The following is a 20,696-nucleotide window of genomic DNA, read 5'->3' on the forward strand; positions in this document are numbered from 1 at the left end:
ACCACTTTGCCTACAACCAGTGTTCTTACCCACCTTTGGTTTATCATCTCAAATATAATTCAGCATCATTTGTTGATCAATTTCAGAAAATATCCTATGGCTCTGCTGGTGGTGGTGGGGGGGGGGGGCCAAAAAAAACAGCTTTGTGTGATTTTGCCTGCAATGTAGCTATCAGCAATTCTAGGTCTAAAGTAAATAAGACTGATGACAATGAACATCCCTCGTGGTTCCTACTATATAAGTTAAAAAGTAGACAGAGACTTGCATGCATCTTTATCCTTGCTGTGGAACTGTCACATACAGCCATCATTAACTTAGACTCAGGAGGCAGACAAAATCTATTCAAACCTTTGACAGTCAAGTTTGTCAAATGGATTCTTAGCAATTAAACTGGCTACTACTCTTATAGCTTTCTTATCTTGGGCATCCTTCATAACTACAAACATTTTCAAGATATTATCGAAAGTCTGCTGTTTCCCTACAAAGCACCACTGATCAGCCTCTATCGATCATGATAAATACTTTGCTAATCCTGCCACTACAACAGACATAAATTTTAACCAAGCTTAAGTACTGTAGGAGAGCAACAACATTTGTTACTTCTCTTCCTTTGCCATACTGACGACAACTGCCTGCCTCAATGTGGCTGGCAAATTTTATTTACAATAACATCATTGAATAACACCACCAACAATGGTGTCACCTCCTCTATATTTTGCTTCCATGATTCTATGGGCAGGCCATCACTTCCTGACGTCATACCTTGAGACTAATGACTTATCATTTACTGGACTTCAACACTTATACGAATCATCAATTCTTTAGCCAGCTACTAATTTAATTTAGTTAGAGAGCCATTGCTTGCACATAATTCTGAAATTCTTCTTCTTATTCAATCCGTTTTAGTTTAATACAAATCTATATAATATTCTCAAAGTTCTCCACAATCTCTTTTGGATTCTTAATTGTTTCCTGCTCTGGCTGATAAACCCCTGTCAGAAACCAAGTAAATACGAATGCTTTATACGGTCATATTAAAGTTAATGGAGACCACACTTTTAAATTTATGGTCGTAAGCAGGCTAGTAGAAACAATACAAGGAGGAGATCTGGCCAACTATACTAAAACTGAGGAAACAAAATGGATTATGAGCCTTAGAGCGGACCAGAAACCTGGATTAAATGAAATTGTACCGCTCAAACCCATCTTGAAAGGAAGGGCTCTAAAGAAATAATGCACATGCATTAATCCCATGTTATTTCACTTTAACAACTCCAAGCTTTTAGCTAACACTAAGTAAATAGAACATGCACTCTGAATGAGAGGTATGTCTATACACCAAAACTTTATTGGTTGATTGAATGAATGAGCTGCAGGAAGCTCTTTTTAAATGAAGGGAAGCTGCTTTTTTCTTTATGATTTGATAAAGGTTCAACAACCGAAAGCTCTTATCCAGACAGCAACAGCAGGATTACATTTTATTTTGTTAATAAAGGAACTGATTTTAACATTTTATTTCAGCTTGGGTGGCAGCAGCAGGTTTGCTTTCTACAGTTATAATACATGGATTCCTCTGCTGATACAACTTTACAGCCAGTGCCTTCTGATATCCTGTGGAATTTTGAAAAATAAATCTTCTTTAAGTAATGCCTTTAAAAAATCTAATTTTTTGTCCATGACCCAAGTCTTGCCTTAACTGTATTTTTCTTTTGGAATTTTGAACTGTCCCTATTTAATTGATCCTCTACATATAATAGTCTATACCTTTTGAATTTCAAAATCATCTTCTTTTCTACAGCTTGGCTATATAAACATTCACCACTTTATCTACTGTAAGTTTAAATTTGTCCTATCTGACTATCAATGGTTCTTTATCCCTTGCCATCTTTCTATTTGCATCTGAGATTTACTCCTCTCCCTAAAGCTTTTCATGAATTAACAGCAGGTAGGCACCCGCCACTGCCGACCCACATTTTGTATAATATGTAATTACAATAAAACTTTGAGTAGGCTGTGATTTTGAACTTAATTTAATTAGCAAATAGTCTGAATACACTGGAGACCATTGTGCTCCATTTTAGAATGTTAATGGTCATGTCAAAATTCCTCTAGACTATTAAGGAAACCAGTGTGTCTTAAAAGAGATAGCTTTAGTGTGGCAAAAGAATTTGCATTAATTTTGAACACAGCAGAGGAATTCTATGCAACAAGAATGGAATGTGAGGATTTTAAAGAATGTCAACATTTTTATGAAGTGTAGCCGTTTTCATACTAGGATTTACTCTTCAGATAGATGTGAATTTTAATTTGGATGCTGTCTGATGAAGTGCTGGATCATCAGAGTTTACTTATTTATATTTTGTTTCCAACAATAATAATAAAATATGCTGGGTTTAGTCATCATATTTATTTATTTTATTTATTTTTATTTTACATTTGTTAACCGGGAAATTTCGACTGGACCAGGTCCATTTTCAGCAGAGGCCCGGGGAGAAAAGCTCCAACATCAAGTTATACAAATACATACATCCAGCATAATACACAAAACAGGTTACATCATGTATGCTGAGCATATTAATATAACAAGAATTAATAAAAACACTCCAGGTAAAAGATATAGAACATGGGTAAAAAGACAATGTCAGTCATACTTTGGTAAAAAAAGAAAATATATCAAGTAAGATTCTACAGTTAAAAGTACCCTTTCAGATGACCAAGCCAATATTTTTTCTCTGTTTATAGTTGTTGCTGTATTTGGCAGCAATGCCATGTAGCTGAGCTTGTAGTGGACCAACATACTGCCCATTAATTGTGTGATCAAAACACGTTTCAAAAACAGAAAAATACATTTTCAATATAATAAAAAATCTTTAAATCATGTTGCTTTACTTCAGATCTCCTCAGTGTCTAGTCATATACTGTATTATAATTTTCTAAACATAATGCATTTACTGCACATACCTGAAGAGACATCATGTCAGGTCTGTATTGTTTACGGAATCCCAGATCGTACATGAGGAACTTTAGCATTTCAAAGGCCTGCTCCTCACTCATGTGAAGCAGAAGGACTCCAGCCACAAAACTAATGCCCTGGCAGTAACCTACTTCCTCATCCAGCAAAGAGTAGGCTTTTAGGAGGTTAAAAAGGGACAATTGTCCTGCACCCAGCTGAGCAGAGAAGTATGGGTGAGTGGGGAATGTCCGACCTAGAACAAAACAAGCACACAAAAGGAGTTATTAACATGCTAAATTATAAAATAAGATAAGAGAAAGAAATAACTGTCAACATAAGAGGTAATGACATTCTGGTAAAAGTTTCATTAGTAACAAAAGAAAATAGATTGAATGAAATACACAGTTAATGTAAACCAAGTGACTGAGGCTATCCCAATATCTCTGCAGTAAGAATATTCAACCGTACAAGGTATAAAACACAATTTGAAACTGAATGTGCATCATCATGAAAATGCATGGCAAAAGTATTTTTGGTTAAATGGAAAAAAAACAAAAACTTCCTACTCACACTTCCACAATCATAGTGAATTAGTGCAGACTTACCATCGTCCTTTGAACTTATCTAACACCATCAAAATTAGGACAGGCTTTCTGCATTTTTTTAGCAACTCTACACCAAATTACAAAACAACTCTAATATATTTATATAAGAAGAAAATTGAAGATAAAACACATTTCCTAGAAATGTTTTTAAACACCTTTGTTAAATCATCACTTAGGACATATACACACACACACACACACACACACACACACACACACACACACACACACACACACACACACACACTAATAGAAAACAAAACAAACCATATTAACATTTTCATTTAACAGCATTATAAAATACATGTTTTCTTTCTTTATAACAACTCTCTTCTACTCCAACATTACATAAATCACTCAATTCCTGCCTTCCTTTAAACCTTACTCCTCCTCCTGAACATTATTCTGCATGTATTATTCCCACAATTGTCAAGTATTTCTAAGAAATTTCCTACCCTTTTATTTATGTTTACATTTGTTGGCCAGGATAGTCTGAATGGGTCAGCAAAAGCAAACCGCTTTTATCAGAGTACCAAGTAGAAAAGTTCCATATCAATATGAAAAAGACTAAGTACACAATAGAGAAAAATGTTAAAATAATTCTAGTAGGATAACATAATACACAATAAGTGTATTAACAAACAGCAGCAAAAGCAGAAGATAATCCTACAGATTCCTCCGTAAAGATCCCACCTTCAATTACAGTTGGTTTAGATTTTGATTTCCATTTTCCAGTAATTGTTTTCTTGGTAGCCACTAGCATTAAACTTAGGAAGGCCTTACTGTGCCTAGGCAATTTAGAACCTGTGTCCCAGCTCAAAAGAATAATTTCCTTAGTTATAGCCATTTGTCATCCCCCCCCCCCAACATTTTGTCAGCGTATTCTGTAGGAGAATTTTTTAAATCTGCCATCTTGTTCATAGGTATATACTAGGCTAACGACCACCATAAGCCTAGCCCTGCAACCCAACCCAATTACATCCCTTGGTTAACATGTGTGTCTTATTTGGAGGGGTATATTTCTTAGAAGGTTTCTAAAAAGTGATGTGGGGGGTATGTTAGTTAGGGAATGTTTATTCTCACCTCAGTCTATAACAGACATAGGGTCAGCCCAGGGATGAATTAATGAGTACCCATCCGATGTTAGTTAGGGAATGTTTACTGTCAGCCTCTGTCTATAAGAGACAAGGGATGAATTTGCAATTTCCCATTAAATGGTCAAGGTTATGATTAAATAGGAATAGGGAGGGGCTCTGCTCATTTTGCAGATGTGAGCCTATTCCAGAGCATGGGGATACACTGAATCACATATCTGTCTCATTACAACATTCTATTTAAGTCGCAAGCAAAGTTCAAATCCATGGATCTACTATTTGTTGTGCTGCTCATTTTGCAGATGCGCGAAAGCAACATCAGGGCTGGATGTAAATATGGTATACATGCCAAGCACAGATCGCCTCTCAACAACCTATAGGAGACCAAGTATAGAGAAAAGGCTCTAAGGCGATCTGCATAGGACAGCGTTAATACCCTGGATTATCCTGGTGAGGGACCTCCATGGGTGTTCCAACTGTTGCATATGCCTAATCAAGTACATGCTGAAGAGGGTATTGTATTAAATGATGGGTCTGATAAGGGACGATTAGAGTGGTACTATAACTTTCTTGGACCAGGATGCTATACCCTTACTTATAAGCTGAGAGACATAGAATGATTTTTTTACTACCTTGGCTAAATGTTGGTCAAAGGTCAGATTACTGTCTACATATGTCCCCAGATTTCAAACTACCGGGTTAACTCTTAGGGGTATCTTATAAATGAAGTAATTTGCCTGGGTAGACATTTTCCCAAAACCCACTATAATGCAGTTCCTAACATACACTGCCTTGATTGCCTTCTCAAAGAAGTCTACCAGGATAAGTACGCATGACCTTCCTTTTCCAAAGCCAAACTGGGATAGGTCCAGTGTCTCTAGGCTGCCATTGTCTTTGTTGATCATTTTCATGATAATTTGTTCAATACCTTTGCATACTAAAGTAGTCAGATTAATGAGTCTGTAGTTTCCGGGGTCAGTTGATGGTCTGCCCTTGTGAAAGGCATAACTGTTGCCATTCTCATTCATCTGGTACGTAGCCTGTTCTGAGGTTGTAGTTGACAAGTGACTCAAGGGGTCCTGATAGGTCATAGGTTCATAGGTTCATACTAGGCTATCTGCCCGAGGGCATTTCCCTTTAGTATGGGGAACTAAACCCATTATTTTGCTGTGCCTCTGTCGAGCAGTGACACTGAGGTAATCCCTGGGGTATATCTGCGATCTCCCATCCATTGGTCAAGATTTCTCTTGAACAAGGCCAGCGAGGTGCTCTGCCTCACATGTACCGGGATTTTGTTCCACAGCATAGGAGTCTTTGGGTGATGAATCTATCCCTCCAGCTGTGGCTCTGATGGATCTGGATTTTTGAGGTGAAGCATATTCATCAAATCTGAGTTCTTTCAGTCGGGCAGCATAGGACAGATTTTTGAGACCCTTTATCCTTTTGGTGAGGAACTTTGTGGCCTCTCCAGCTGCTGCAAGTGTCGGGTCAGATACATTCGAATGGGGCATTGTACTCAATCATTGGTCTGATGAGTGATGAGTAAAGGAAACTATGACCTCCCTTGATCTGGATGAGAAACCCTTCATGATAAGGTGGGCAATGTAGAAGGTCTTCCTAACTACTTTAGCTACATGGGTGTCGAATGACAGACTACTATCAACCTGGGTCTCCAGGTCCCTGATAACTTCTTCTGTGCTCAGTGGATTGCCACCTATTTTTTTGGCATTTAACTTTACAGTTATCCATTTCTGTGAGACCCTTCCAGTTTGCAGTCATCTGCAAACTTTGTCGGACTGAGCCCTGTGGGACACCACTTGTGACAGGCTTTGAGTCTGACATGGCGCCAGCAACTCTGACCCTGTGGGTTCTGTCACAGTTTGCAACCCATCTTGTGATGTATCCTCATCAATGGCTTTGGTGACTGTTTCAAAAAGTCAACCAAGTTTAAAAGGCATGATCTGCCTATGACAAAGCCAAACTGGTTGTGATCCAATGGCTGTAAATTCCCTATGTCTTCATTTTTGAGATCCAATATGATCCTCTCCATGGCTTTGCAGATGGTACCACAGTTGCAGTCACCCTCTCCCGTATCCTTAAACAGCTGTCCTAGCTGTGGGTTTAATTCTGATTGAGTTCATGGAGCACACCATCAGGTCCCATGGATGCTGTGTTTTTGCTTTGAGAGCAGTTCTCACTTATAGATATCTCTCCTTTTGGGGAGGGGAGAAGTTTGCACTGAACCTGTCAGCCAGTAGTTTTTACTTATAGTGATCAGTCTTTGTTTTGCTTGGGATTGCCTTATCCATGCAGTCCAGTGTGAAGTCGGCTTTTGAGAAGTTCTTTACTGTGGTCGTGTTGAACATTAGCTCCCATGTTCGGATTGTGTGATGAGATCAATTTGAGTTTATGAATTCCAGGAACCTCTAGTGTTTTCAGGAAGGCATATGAGGTTCCTGTACCAGGGGCTGGAAAAAGCTAGAAACTGGCCCAAAACGACCAATAAACTACTAGTTACTGGCTGAAACCTCACAAAACTGGACAAAATGCAGCTCAATGCTTCCCACTCCCACTGGTAAGCAAGGTAACTTCTTCTTTCCCAAATAAGGCAAGGAAACAGTACACAGGAACTACAACCAAAGCCCAGGAATCAGCAACTCTGAAACTGGACTAAACTAGTAAAGCAGGAAAAACAAGAGATATTTTTTTTTCTTTTTTTCACAAAACAGGCAGAAACAGGTACAGCAAACACTTATAAATGCTATGAATCAGCTACTACAGCTTACACAGAAGAATTTGCTACAAATACAGTCAAGTAGTAACAAACAAGGATTCCAAGTGCAATATTAAGTTAAATGCAGTAAAAACAGCTTCAATGTAACAGAAAGGCAGGTGAAATACAGTCGCTAGGTATTCAGATGTGGAAAGCAACAAAATTATACTTAGTATCAAGAAAAGTCACTTATTCAGCTCTCTGCAGCCTGGATTACTCTGCTGGCCCACGTGGAGTCTGTGCTGAGTAGGTATGTTTTATACCAGGGGGCTGGAAAAAGCTAGAAACTGGCCCAAAACGACCAATAAACTACTAGTTACTGGCTGAAACCTCACAAAACTGGACAAAAGGCAGCTCAATGCTTCCCACTCCCACTGGTAAGCAAGGTAACTTCCTTTCCCCAAATAAGGCAAGGAAACAGTACACAGGAACTACAACCAAAGCCCAGGAATCAGCAACTCTGAAACTGGACTAAACTAGTAAAGCAGGAAAAACAAGAGATATTTTTTTTTTTTTTTTTCACAAAACAGGCAGAAACAGGTACAGCAAACACTTATAAATGCTATGAATCAGCTACTACAGCTTACACAGAAGAATTTGCTACAAATACAGTCAAGTAGTAACAAACAAGGATTCCAAGTGCAATATTAAGTTAAATGCAGTAAAAACAGCTTCAATGTAACAGAAAGGCAGGCGAAATACAGTCGCTAGGTATTCAGATGTGGAAAGCAACAAAAATTATACTTAGTATCAAGAAAAGTCACTTATTCAGCTCTCTGCAGCCTGGATTACTCTGCTGGCCCACGTGGAGTCTGTGCTGAGTTGGCTATTTAGTAGGCAATTGGGGATACTGTTGGGGCCCAACGAACCAGTGATTTTGGCCTTAGAGAACACCTCCAGAACCTGCTCCCTGTTGACAACTGGGGAGTTGATATGGTAGAAGAGACTTCACAGGTGGTAGTGGGGGGAATTGGGAGGTGAAGTTAGAACTATGAGTGGGGGATGAAGTTAGAACTATGAGTGGGGGATGAAGTTAGAGCTAAATTTATCAGCCAGTAGATTTGCTATGTCACCCTGTTCATTGAAGGTTGTGCCATTGACCACCAGTTCTGCACACTGTTACATATTGCCTTTAAGATTCCTGACATAACTGAAGAAGACCTTGTGATTGCCCTTAGCCTGGAAGGCTATCCTGACCTTGTAATTGACCTTGTTTGACTTTATTAGACTTCTTACATTTTTGTTTAGTTGAATCAGAGAGCTGTTGTCTCCATGAAAGTTTATTTTTCTGATTTTGGCCATAACTTTTTTTTTTTCTTTTGTTATATAACCTGTAAAGATACAAATTCCACCAGGGTGGTTTGTTTTCAGTCTTAAATCTTGGCTTACTTCTGGTAAGTACAGCGGTCTCAATGCAGCCATTTAAATGTTTGTAAGGGGTTTCTGTAAATAATTCTGCATAAGTAGCTGTGTTCTCTGGCGTTTGGGAAAGCTGTGAATTTTAATAAACTGTCACTTAACAGGATGATGTTTGCTCTAGTATAGTTCCTAACTGTTACAGGTTTGACTCGGTTTTCTGTACTGACTTTTACTTCGAGGGAGATAGCTTTGCTGTCGAATTCACCAATGGAAACGTGACACAGTGAGGGCACAACCCTCTCCCATCTTGGTAACTACTTGGTCCAATATATTTGATCCTCTGGTTGGAGAGTGCAGTATCTGGTCCAGAATGTTTGTGTTAATGAAGTCCAGGAAACATTGTGACTGTGCATCAGAATCAATGTACATCTCCCAGTCTATAGATAGCTATTTAAACTCTCCCATGAATAGGTTATTTGGTTGGTTGGTGAGTGCCTCTAGTAGATCCAGATAAGAGTTGAGAGCTTTGTGGATCATAGGGGGTGACCTGTAGCTGGCCAGTACATGGAGACTTGGATGTGGATGAACTTCAGAGCATCATACTGTTTAACCAATCTAGAGTTGTACTTGCTGTTGATGCAGATTGAGACACCTCCACCTTTAGCCACTGTCTGTGCTGCTGTTGGTCTAAATGTTTGGAAGGCACTGGCGCATTCTACTGCCACAGAACTTTCTGTGGCTTTAAACCAAGTCCCACTAACAGCACAGATGTCTACATTCTCCAGAGTGAGGAGAGCATATAGGATGTGAAGCTTCTTGTTTAGGCTCCTAGCATTGAGCAGTAACACCTTAAGGCTGCTTTGAGTTTTTTTGTTGGAGAAGAAACATATGAGCAAGCTAAGCAGTACTCTTACGGGACAACTGGAGCTGAAAGTGCAGTGTGTTACAGAGTTTCAAAAGAACCCCAAGAAAATACAAAATTATGTCAACATTTTCTTCTTCACAAACTAAGTTAAACTCATAAGGAAAACTGTATGTGCTGAGGGGAAGATGACGTGTTAAAATAAATGATGTAGATAACAGAGGTGTGTAAATCATTCTACTGCAAGTTTTTATTAATAGCTCATCTGATTGCTTTTGTTTATATTTATGTTACAAAACAAAACAACATAAAAGGGAAGGAACAGTAAAGCTTGTCAAGTCCACCAGATCCTTATCCAGCTACTACAAAGTTGCTTCTTCTATTCTTCACTCTGTGTTCTCTCCTCTGGATGACCCACCCCCCACATACACGCACACCTTTTAAACATATCACCTAGCATATTGCCTACCACACATAGTGCTTCGGTATCTTCTAGTCCTGGGACTCACCCAATCAGACAGCAAGTTCTCAGCTTAGAACTGAACTTAACCCCCTCTATCATTCAGTCTTAGTCTTCTTCTGCTTCTGGATTGTTCACCTACATGATAACCACTCTACTCTGCCAGCTCCAAGTCAGTATCTGTCTCCTGCTTAGCCTCTCTTTCATGATATACATTTTCATGGTTTTGAACAACATGCCATAATTCAGCCCCCCCCCCCCCCCAATCATCTAGTTGCTGCTTCTATTTCCCTCCAGTACAGACATATAAACACACATATACCAACCATTCTTACATCATCTATTTTTGGGATGGTTTCCAGAAGTACACAAGATACTCCAGATATGACACCACCAAATCACTGCAGAGTGGCAGAAGTGACACCGCCAAGTCACTCTAAAGTGGCAGATGTAACATTATCAAACCACTGTAGAGTGGAAGGTGTGACCATAACAACTCACTAAAGAGTGGCAGCATTAACTATACCTCACTCAAGAAAACCTTTACCCCCCCCCCCAAGTAAGAATACTTACTACCCAACTAATTTTCTGCTTTATTGAAGTAATGATACAACAGTTACATCAGCTATTCTGCAAGGAGCCAATCTTGCAGTAGATAACTGTTAGGTTTCCTCTTCTGCTATTTGCATTTTGGTTATCTTTCTCTCTCATCCTCCCCAGAAATGAGCACACCTCCCACTGGTACACACCATAGTATCACATGTCAGACCAGAAGAATATTCTTAACCCACTATGCTATTCAGTTTGTCTCATATCCAAAGAACAAACAAATGTAGATCTGCTCAACTTACAGGAAACTACAGACATAGCATATGGACAAAATAATCCTCTAAATGCATGGAAGAACAGAATGGTAAAAGCACTCATTGTACAGGATCCTCCCGCCCACACACACAGAGCAGACCAACTGATAAGGTTAGAACATATCTGCTGTCTGATTTTGTGGGCGCTAAGCAATGAACAACTACTAGGAATAATCTTAAGCAGTGAAAACCTCATGTTATATTTTTCTGAATTCTTGCATCTTCTTTAGTAAACTTGATGTGGAAAAGCACAACCAATGTGTAAAAAGTTCTCCCTTCCTCCACCCCCCCCCCATCCGGGTCTATGCCACAGCAAAAAAATAAGGATGGACTGATTTAAGGGGGATACTGACAGTACTTTGGTGAAGAAAAGTGGGTCAGTTATAATGGACATCCAATCACTGTGAAAGATCAGATACATCTCCCTGCAAATAACAGCCTGAAATTCTTGGATCCAGTGAGTGGAGATAATATGTACTGTGAAACGTGTCTTTCATGACATAAACTTTAAAGGCACTGAATAAGTAAGTTTGAAACAGCTGATGGGAAGGGAAGTCAGTCATCAAGTTACAGAGCTAAGGAGGAGAAGGCTACCTGAAAGGTGATGTAAACCCTTTTGTAGAACTGCTTACCTAGGTAATGCTAGGCAACAGTCCTGTGCTTTACAAAATGACAATAAGCAAATGTACCACTGGCATGTTTCCTGACCAGGGAATAACTAAAACCTCAGTCATAGAGGTTAAAGTAGGTCAATATCAATGTAAACTGACCAGATATAACAGCACCATCTTTTAAGTTGAATGGAAAGCAACTAAGCCTTTCCCACTTAGCCCAGTAAGTCTAGTGAAAGCTTACCTGAAGCCTTAATCACTTCTGGGACTCTGGTCAGTAGGCCCAAAAGAAGCAAAGGATCCAGCCTAGCAAGGTGACACCGAGGCAGTGCCTGCTCTCATCCTAGCCAAGGAGGAGTTCTTGGCTTGTACATGGATAGTTATTTCCTCTGTCAATGACCTTTAAACCTGAAGCCACGCCTCTCTGTATGAATGTTGTGATGAGGCACTGACTAAGAGAGAATCGAGAAATGCACACAGAAATCATCTCCAGCAAAGAATGAGAAGATGTCTGCCATGCTGAATCAAAGACATTAGTGGAGGACTATGTTCTCCACAGTGAATAACAGGTTTACCTCCAGAGAGTCCAACTCCTGGAAAACTCTAGACAGACAGGATTCTTAAATCATCAGGTCCATGACGAGACTAAAACTGAAACCCTGGAAGTCAGTACATTCTTTCTACAAACTGCTGTACTGAAGCCCTTATGTAGGGATAGCTATCAAAAATGCATCAACCCCCTCCACCGTAGCACTGACAGTGAGCTGCTCTGTTTACTTATGTACTGCTCATGGACTAGCTGTATGACTGCTGTTGGTGGGCCACTGGTCCCAATTTCATATCCAAAGCTCAGATGGTAAGAATGACTGCTTAATGGTAGGGCTGACTGATGGGGAATTCCTCTCCTAGAGAGATCCAACTCCTGTGAATCTTTGAGAGATGAGGTTGGTTCCCACACTGCTAGGGAAGCATGTACTATTAGGACCAATGAAGAGTTTTGTTGTACATAGGGAAGGCCCAAAATGAGAATTATGGAACAGATTCCATCAGTCCAAAGACTTGTGACAATGAGTCTGCAAAGGTGAAAACCGAGGAGGAATAAGTAAGTCTGCATCAACTACATACTTACCACCCACTACATTATTTAGCTCCTAAAACATGCAAAATATATCATGAAGACCTTGAATGTCATCAAGCCAAGAAGATAGATTAGTTGTGTATAATCTTACCATAACCGCAGATGTCCTTCTCTTCCAAGTTGCAGTATTCTCACATGTGGGATCCTCTGCCTCAGGCGACAACCCAAACATCCAGCTCATATACAAAAGTTTAGCCTGGCTGCTGTAAGATGTGTGGGACATCACACGCTGGGACTATAAACCATGGGCCATAAATGTGATGTCCGCACACACAGACCTCAGAACTGAATGCCCAGTTGGCAATAGTCTAAGGGCAGCTAAAAGGATGCCATCCAGAAAGGTAAAAGGTCCTATAGGGGGTAGGAGGGAGGGAAAAGAATACTGCAACATGGAAGAGAAGGATACCTATGGTTATGGTAAGATTTTACAAAACTAATCTATGTCCTTCTATTCTCATGTTTCCTATTCTCACATGTGGGAGAATACCAAAGCTAATATATAGCAGTGGAAGTAGTAGCAGTTTCCAAGAATCCATGGAGGATGGCTTTAGCAAATCCTGCCCTGGCTCTGGAGATGTTATCCAGTTTATAGTGCCTAGTGTAACACAGCCACTGGGGATGCACAAGACAGTGCATTTCTTACTGCCAGTCCCAAGCCCGGATAAATGGGGAGGGTTGCGTCAGGAAGGGCATCCGGCGTAAAATTTGCCAAATCATACATGCGGAAATTAGTACAGATATACATACCGGATCGGTTGAGGCCCGGGTTAACAATGACCGCCACCAGTACTGTTGGCCAACAGGGTGCTGGCAGAAACTGGCCTACTGTTGGCCGAAGGAGGAGAAGAGGGGGAAGGCATGCCCAAAGGCAAGTAAAGGCTAGGACTGCGGTAGTGAGGTTCGGAACTTTGAATGTTGGCAGTATGATTGGTATAGGGAGAGAGCTAGCTGATATGATGGACAGAAGGAAGGTTGGTATATTGTGCGTGCAAGAGACCAGATGGAAGGGGAGCAAGGCTAGGTGTATCAGAGGCAGGTTCAAATTTTTTATCATGGTGTGGATGGGAGGAGAAATGGCATAGGGGTTATCCCGAAGGAACAATATGCTAAGAGTGTTTTGGAGGTGAAAAGAGTGTTGGATAGAGTGATGTTTATGAAGCTGGAAATTGATGGTGTAATGATGAATGTTGTTAGTGCATATGCTCCACAAGTTGGGTGTGCGATGGATGAGAAAGAAAAATTTTGGAGTGAGTTGGATGAAGTGGTGATGACTGTACCCAAGGGTGAGAGAGTGGTGATTGGAGCAGATTTCAATGGGCATGTTGGTGAAGGGAACAGAGGGGATGAGGAAGTGATGGGTAGGTATGATGTTAAGCAAAGGAATGCAGAAAGTCAGATGGTAGTGAATTTTGCAAAAAGGATGGAAATGGCTGTGGTGAATACCTATTTTAACAAGAGGGAGGAGCATAGGGTGACATACAAGAGTGGAGGGATATGCACACAGATGGGTTATATCTTATGTAGAAGGGCCAGTCTGAAGGAGATTGGAGACTGTAAAGTGGTGGCAGGGGAAAGTGTAGTTAGGTAGCATAGGATGGTGGTTTGTAGGATGACATTGGTGATCATGAAGAGGAGGAGGAGGAGTGTGAGGGCAGCATCAAGGATCAAATGGTGGAAATTGAAAAAGGGTAATTGTGAGGTGGAGTTCAGGGAAGAGTTAAGACAGGCACTGGGTGGCAGTGAAGAGTTACCGAATAGCTGGGCAACTATAGCAGAGCTGGTAAGGGAGATGGCTAGAAAGGTGCTTGGTGTGACATCTGGAAAGAGGAAGGAGGACAAGGAGACCTGGTGGTGGAATGAAGAAGTACAGGAGAGTATACAGAGAAAGAGGTTGGTGAGGAAGAAGTGGGATTGTCAGAGAGATGAAGAAAGTAGACAGGAGTATAAGGAGATGAGGTGCATGGCAAAGAGAGAGATGGCAAAGGCTAAGGATAAGGCATATAAAGAGTTGTATGAAAGGTTGGACACTAAGGAGGGAGAAAAGTACCTGTTCCGATTGGCTAGACAGAGGGACCGAGCTAGTAAAGATGTGCAGCAAGTAATGGTGATAAAGAAGTAATGGTGATAAAGGACAATGAGGGAAACGTACTCATAAGCGAGGAGAGTGTGTTGAGCAGATGGAAAGAGTACTTTGAGGGGCTGATGAATGAAGAGAATGAGAGGGAGAAAAGGCAGGATGATGTGCAGATCGTGAAGTGCAGTGGATTAGCAAGGAGGAAGTAAGGATAGCTATGAAGAGGATGAAGAATGGAAAGGCTGTTGGTCCATATGTCATACCTGTGGAAGCATAGAGGTGTTTAGTTGAAATGGCAGTGGAGTTTTTAACTAGATTGTTTAATGAAATCTTCGAAAGTGAGAGGATGCCTGAGGAATGGAGAAAAAGTGTTTTGGTACCGATTTTTAAGAATAAGGGTGATGTGTAGAGCAGTAGTAACTACAGAGGGATTAAATTGCTCAGTCACAGCATGAAGTTATGGGAAAGAGTAGTGGAAGCTAGGTTAAGAAGGAAGGTGATGATTACTGATCACCAGTATGGTTTCATGCTAGGAAAGAGTACTACAGATGAGATGTTTGCTCTGAGAGTGTTGATGGAGAAGTACAGAGAAGGTCAGAAGGAGTTGCATTGTGTCTTTGTGGACTTGGAGAAAGCATATGACAGGGTGCCTAGAGAGAAGTTGTGTTATCATATGAGGAAGTCGGGAGTGTCAGAGAAGTATGTAAGAGTGGTACAAGATATGTATGAGGGTAGTGTGACAGTGGTGAGGTCTGCGGTGGGAGTGACGGATGCATTTAAGTTGGAGGTGGGATTACATCAAGGATCAGCTCTGAGCCCTTTCTTATTTGCAATGGTGATGGACAGGCTGACAGATGAGATCAGACTGGAGTCCCAATGGACTATGATGTTTGCAGATGACATTGTGATCTGTAGTGAGAGTAGGGAACAGGCGGAGGAGACCCTGGAGAGGTGGAGATATGCTCTGGAGAGAAGAGGAATGAAGGTCACCAGGAATAAGACAGAATATATGTGTGTGATTAAGAGGGAGGATAGGGGAATGGTGAGGAAGCAGGGAGTAGAGGTGGTGAAGATGGATGACATTATATACTCAGGATCAACAGTTCAGAGTAATGGTGAGTGTGGAAGAGAGGTGAAGAAGAGAGTACAGGCAGGATAGAGTGGGTGTAGAAGAGTGTCAGGAGTGATTTGTGACAGACAAGTACCAGTAAGAGTGAAAGGGAAGGTCTACAAGAGGGTAGTGAGATCAGCTATGTTATGAGTTGGAGACAGTGGCATTGACAAAAAGGCAGGAGTCAGAGCTGGACATGGCAGAGTTAAAGATGTTAAGATTTGCACTGGGTGTGATGAGGGTGGACAGGATTAGGAATAAGTATATTAGAGGGTCAGCCCAGGCTGAAAGGTTTGGAGACAAAGCCAGAGAGGCAAGATTATGTTGGTTTGGACATGTGCTGAGGAGGGATGCAGACTATACTGGGAAAAAAGATGCTAAGGATGGAGCTGCCAGGTAATAGGAAAAGAGGAAGGCCTAAGATAAGGTTATGGATGTGGAGACAGAGGACATGCAGGTGGTTGGTGTGGCAGAGCAATATGCATAGGACAGGAAGAAATGGAAACACATGATCCACTGTGGCGACCCCTAACAGGATCAGCCAAAAGAAGAAGAAGTAGATGGTGTCTAGTGTAAGTGTGGAAAGAGGACTATGTTGCTGTCTCTAGGATGGTGGCTGTATCAAGGCCTTTCAGGAAGGCTCCTGAGGAGGCCACAGCCCTTGTAGAGTGGACTCTCACAGTGCGAGGTAACTCTTTACCATGGAAGGAGTAGCATAAGGGTATAATTTAGGAGATCCAGGTGGATATGGTCTGTTTGGATACAACTTTCCCCAGGGCCCTGGGGTGAAAAAATACAAAGAGCTGGTTGGACGTTCTGATGTCTTTAGTCTTATCCAGATAGAACCTCAGTTGTCTCTGAATATCTAGGCACTCTCTCACTGTCATTCTGTGGCGAAGGAAAGAAGGTGGGTAAATGGATAGATTGGTTAAGTGACAATTCACTGACCACCTTGGGCATGAAGGAAGGTTAATGTGAAGAGAGACTCTATCCTTATGAAAAATGAAGTAAGGTGGAGAAGTCATGAGTGCTTGTAGCTCTGAGACTCTTCTGGCTGAACTAAGAGCTACAAGCAAAACAGTTTTCCAGGTAGACATCTTTAATGTGGCGGCAGCTGCTGGTTCAAAGAGGGTAATAGTAAGTTTCTTCAGTACAAAATTCAAGTCCCAAGGAGGAGGAATGGGTTTCCTTGGTGGTCTGATGTGCAAGACCCTCTTGAGAAAGAGATTCCCCTCTAATCTGGATAAAATGGGTGGATCGAGAGGTAAACAGGCTGAGATAGCTAACAAATGGACTTTCACTGAAGAATATGAAAGTTCAGATTTTAAGAGCTCACAGATATAGCCCAAAACTAAAGGTATATCTGCCTGAAAGGGGTCTAGTTGCCTTTGAAGACACCAGGTAGAGAACCTTTTCCATTTTGATAAATAGGATCTCCTAGAAGTAGGTTTCCTGGCCTCCTACAGGACAGATGGTTACTGCCCACAGGGAAAGACTGAGGGTTTGGAGGTGTGGTGGATGGCAGATCCCTTCTGTTGTGTGATGAGGTCCACCTTGTGAGGCAACTTCTGGTGATTGCCCTTGGCTAATGATAAAAGAAGGGGGAACCAGTGCTGCCTTGGCCAGTATGGGGTCACCAGCAAGATTTTTGGCTTGTCCCGCAGAATTTTCAGCAGGACCTTCTGTATTAGAGGGAAGGGAGGGGGAAGCATACAGGAACATCCCTTTCCAGGAAATTGAGAAGGCATCCACTCTCCAGGCTTGTGGTGAGTGGAACCTTGAGCAGAATAGTTTTAATTGTCTGTTCTGAGGGGAGACAAATAGAACTATCTGTGGTGTGCCCCAGTACTGGACTATGTCTAGGAAGACATCTCTGTGTAACATCCATTTATGATTTTGGGACAATAACCTGCTGAGGGCATCTGCCTGATCATCATCTTGTGATGGAATGTACATTGCCTGTAGTATTACCTTGGACTGAGTGGTCAACTCCCATGCTTGCATGGCCAGTCTGCAGAGTAAGTAAAACTTGCTCCCTCCCTGCTTGTTGAAGTACCATAGCACTGTGGTGCTGTCTGTGAAGACTTAGAGGGAACTTGGATGTAGGAGAGGGAGGAATGCCTTCAGGGCTAGAAGAAGCACAGGCATTTTCCTGATATTGATGTGTTTTTTCTGAAGGTAAGACTCCCATTGAGACTGTACATTGAGTCCATTCATAGTGGCCCCCCATCCCAGGTCTGAGGTATCTGTGTACATGTGTCAAACTTCGTAGAGACGCTCCAATGGTAGTCCTAGATTCAGGTGAATTTGCTGAATCCACCACTTTATTTCATTTTTCAGGCAGGGATGGAAGGGCACCTGAAAGTCTAGAGGGTGGTCATGTTGGGACCAGACATTCTTCAAGTACCACTGGAACTTCCTCCTGTGCAGTCTGGCAATGGGCTGCATGGGGAGAGTGGCTGCCATCAGACCTAGTAGCCGAAGAAATTACCTGGCTGAGATGCAGTTGATTAGGAGCAAATTCTGAACAAAGCTGGTCAGAGAAGTGACCTCTTCTGGTGGGAGGAAGGCCTTCCTCACATCCGTCTTTATTCTGCAACCCAAGAAAATTTGGTCTTGGGAGGATGTAAGGGAAGACTTGAGAAGGTTGACTGTGAAATCCAGATTTCCTAGGAGAGAAATGATGAACTGGAGGTGTCACTGTAGAGTACTTTGTAATTTGTAAAACTACAATCCACTCTGCTACAGGCCCCATGAAGGCTCAGTGTCTCTCCAGTAAGTGTTTTACAACTGTAAATGCCTATTTATGTTGAATTGTATTAGACATTTTACAACTGTATATGTTTATGTTGAATTTCAAGCCTGTACTCCAATCTGCTTACTTACACTATCAGACTATTTATCCAACTCATAGGACCAAAAACTGGGACTGGGTTAGCCCCGCTCCGCTTCGCCCTCGCTACGCTCAGGCTCGCTTCGCTCCCTGCCCCCTTATCCCACCCGCCCCACTGTGTCTACATTTATAGCCACTAGGCCACACCCCTACTTCCTCTCCAAGCTACACAACTTCCTCTCCAATTCCCCCCCACCACTTTACTGTTTAACCACTACTATTCCTCTGAAGCACATTGACCCCACCCATTGATGACATATAACATGTCTATAAATAATTATAAACTCCTTCCTCTTATCTTACCACTCTTAATTCTGCCATACTTTCTTACTAGCTATGAAAATCTCACATTCGTAGGTTTCTCTTATCCAAAATGCCAAATCAAGACCCCCCTACCTCCACTGACTGCGGAACTTGCCCACTACTACACTACCCCAAAAATTATAAATACCAACCACTTTCTTCTAAAAAAAACACTCCAATCAACACCAAAATCCAAATATGAATTAAAACTACTATTCAAAGTTATTAGACTACTAGCGTATCTAAGAAAAAACATAACCAAAGATGGGGACATCCATCCTAATCCAGGCCCAACCTTAACTCAAAATCCTACCAGCCCACCACTCTCCCACCGACTGGTCAACTCCCTCCTAATATGCCACTTAAACATTAGAAGCCTAAACAATAAGATACATAGCCTGCATGCTGTACTAGCCACATACCTCCCCAACATAATGTGTCTATCTGAAACATGGCTCCTGCCATCAACCAAAGACAATGAGATTCTGCCTCCTGGTTACAATATACTTAGGGGAGATAGAGTAAAGAAAGTGGAGGTGGAATAGCCGTCTTATATAATAGCACACTTAACATCATAACTAACCCTATACAACCACCCCAGGTCTCTAACGCTGAAATACTAGCTCTAAAAATTCTACTAAATAATCATAAGGGCATTAACCTAATTGTCACCTATATTCCCCTGGGAACAATGTAGAAACACTAGAGGTCATTCTACATTGGATAGCCAACAACTACCCTCAAGAAACCATTGTCCTGGGCGATGTTAATATTGACTGGAACCAATGCACAGCACAGTCCAACCCCATCCCTGTTAACCTACATGGATTCTCTCAGATAATATCATCTACCACACGTACAGGTAACAATAACCAAAAGAGAGTATACTAGACTGGATACTCACCAACAGTCATCCCAAGAACTATATGTCTGGAACTCTCCCTAATGATCTTAGTGATCACCTGCTCACATACATCATGAAAGACAAAATTAATTGTACAAGCTTACCTATTTATAGGTCTATCAGATCCAAGAAAAACTTTGACCCAACTAAATTTCAACTTGAACTCAAATCATGTAACTGGACAAAACTAAAGTTCCTTCCCCTTGATGAGGCAGTGTCATCATTTAACAATTCATTCCTTACTATACTTGACTCACATGCCCCTAAATGCTCAATAAGAATTAAAACTCAACTAGCACCCTGGCTAACAACAGACACCAAAACCAAAATAACAACTAGAGACACAGCGTGGGATAAATGGTGCACTACCAAACTGCCCCTAGATCGTATCAAATTCCAACAACTTAGAAATGAGACTAAAAAAGCCATCATACTAGATAAGAAAAATTACTTCTACAATCTGCAACATAAACATCAGAATAACCCTCAAAAGTACTGGGCAGGCATAAATAAATTTCTCCAACCAGGCAAATCCACTACTCCGACCCCAGGAACATTATCTGACAAGAGCCAAGAAGATATAGCCAATTCATTCAATACTTTCTTCACAGAAACCATCCAGTCATTAGCTAACCAACTTTCTCCTCCCCACACTTCTATAAACACTATACCGGACTCACCACTCTCTTTTAA

General features: G+C 41.3%; 1 protein-coding gene across 5 annotated transcripts in view; it reads right to left on the minus strand.

Moving 5' to 3' along the window:
* Nucleotides 1-20,696, minus strand: part of TBC1D4 (TBC1 domain family member 4) — a 2,350,609-nt gene that overhangs the window by 165,354 nt on the left and 2,164,559 nt on the right. For all 5 annotated transcript variants that reach the window (XM_044085628.1, XM_044085627.1, XM_044085626.1 and 2 more), the window contains one exon: nt 2,962-3,206. In XM_044085628.1, coding sequence (XP_043941563.1) covers nt 2,962-3,206 — 245 coding nt within the window. The remainder of the gene's footprint in view (nt 1-2,961; nt 3,207-20,696) is intronic.

The sequence above is a fragment of the Protopterus annectens genome, chromosome 10.part0 (genome assembly GCF_019279795.1).
Source record: "Protopterus annectens isolate FY-2018-M chromosome 10.part0, PAN1.0, whole genome shotgun sequence".
Classification (NCBI taxonomy): Eukaryota; Metazoa; Chordata; order Ceratodontiformes; family Protopteridae; genus Protopterus; species Protopterus annectens.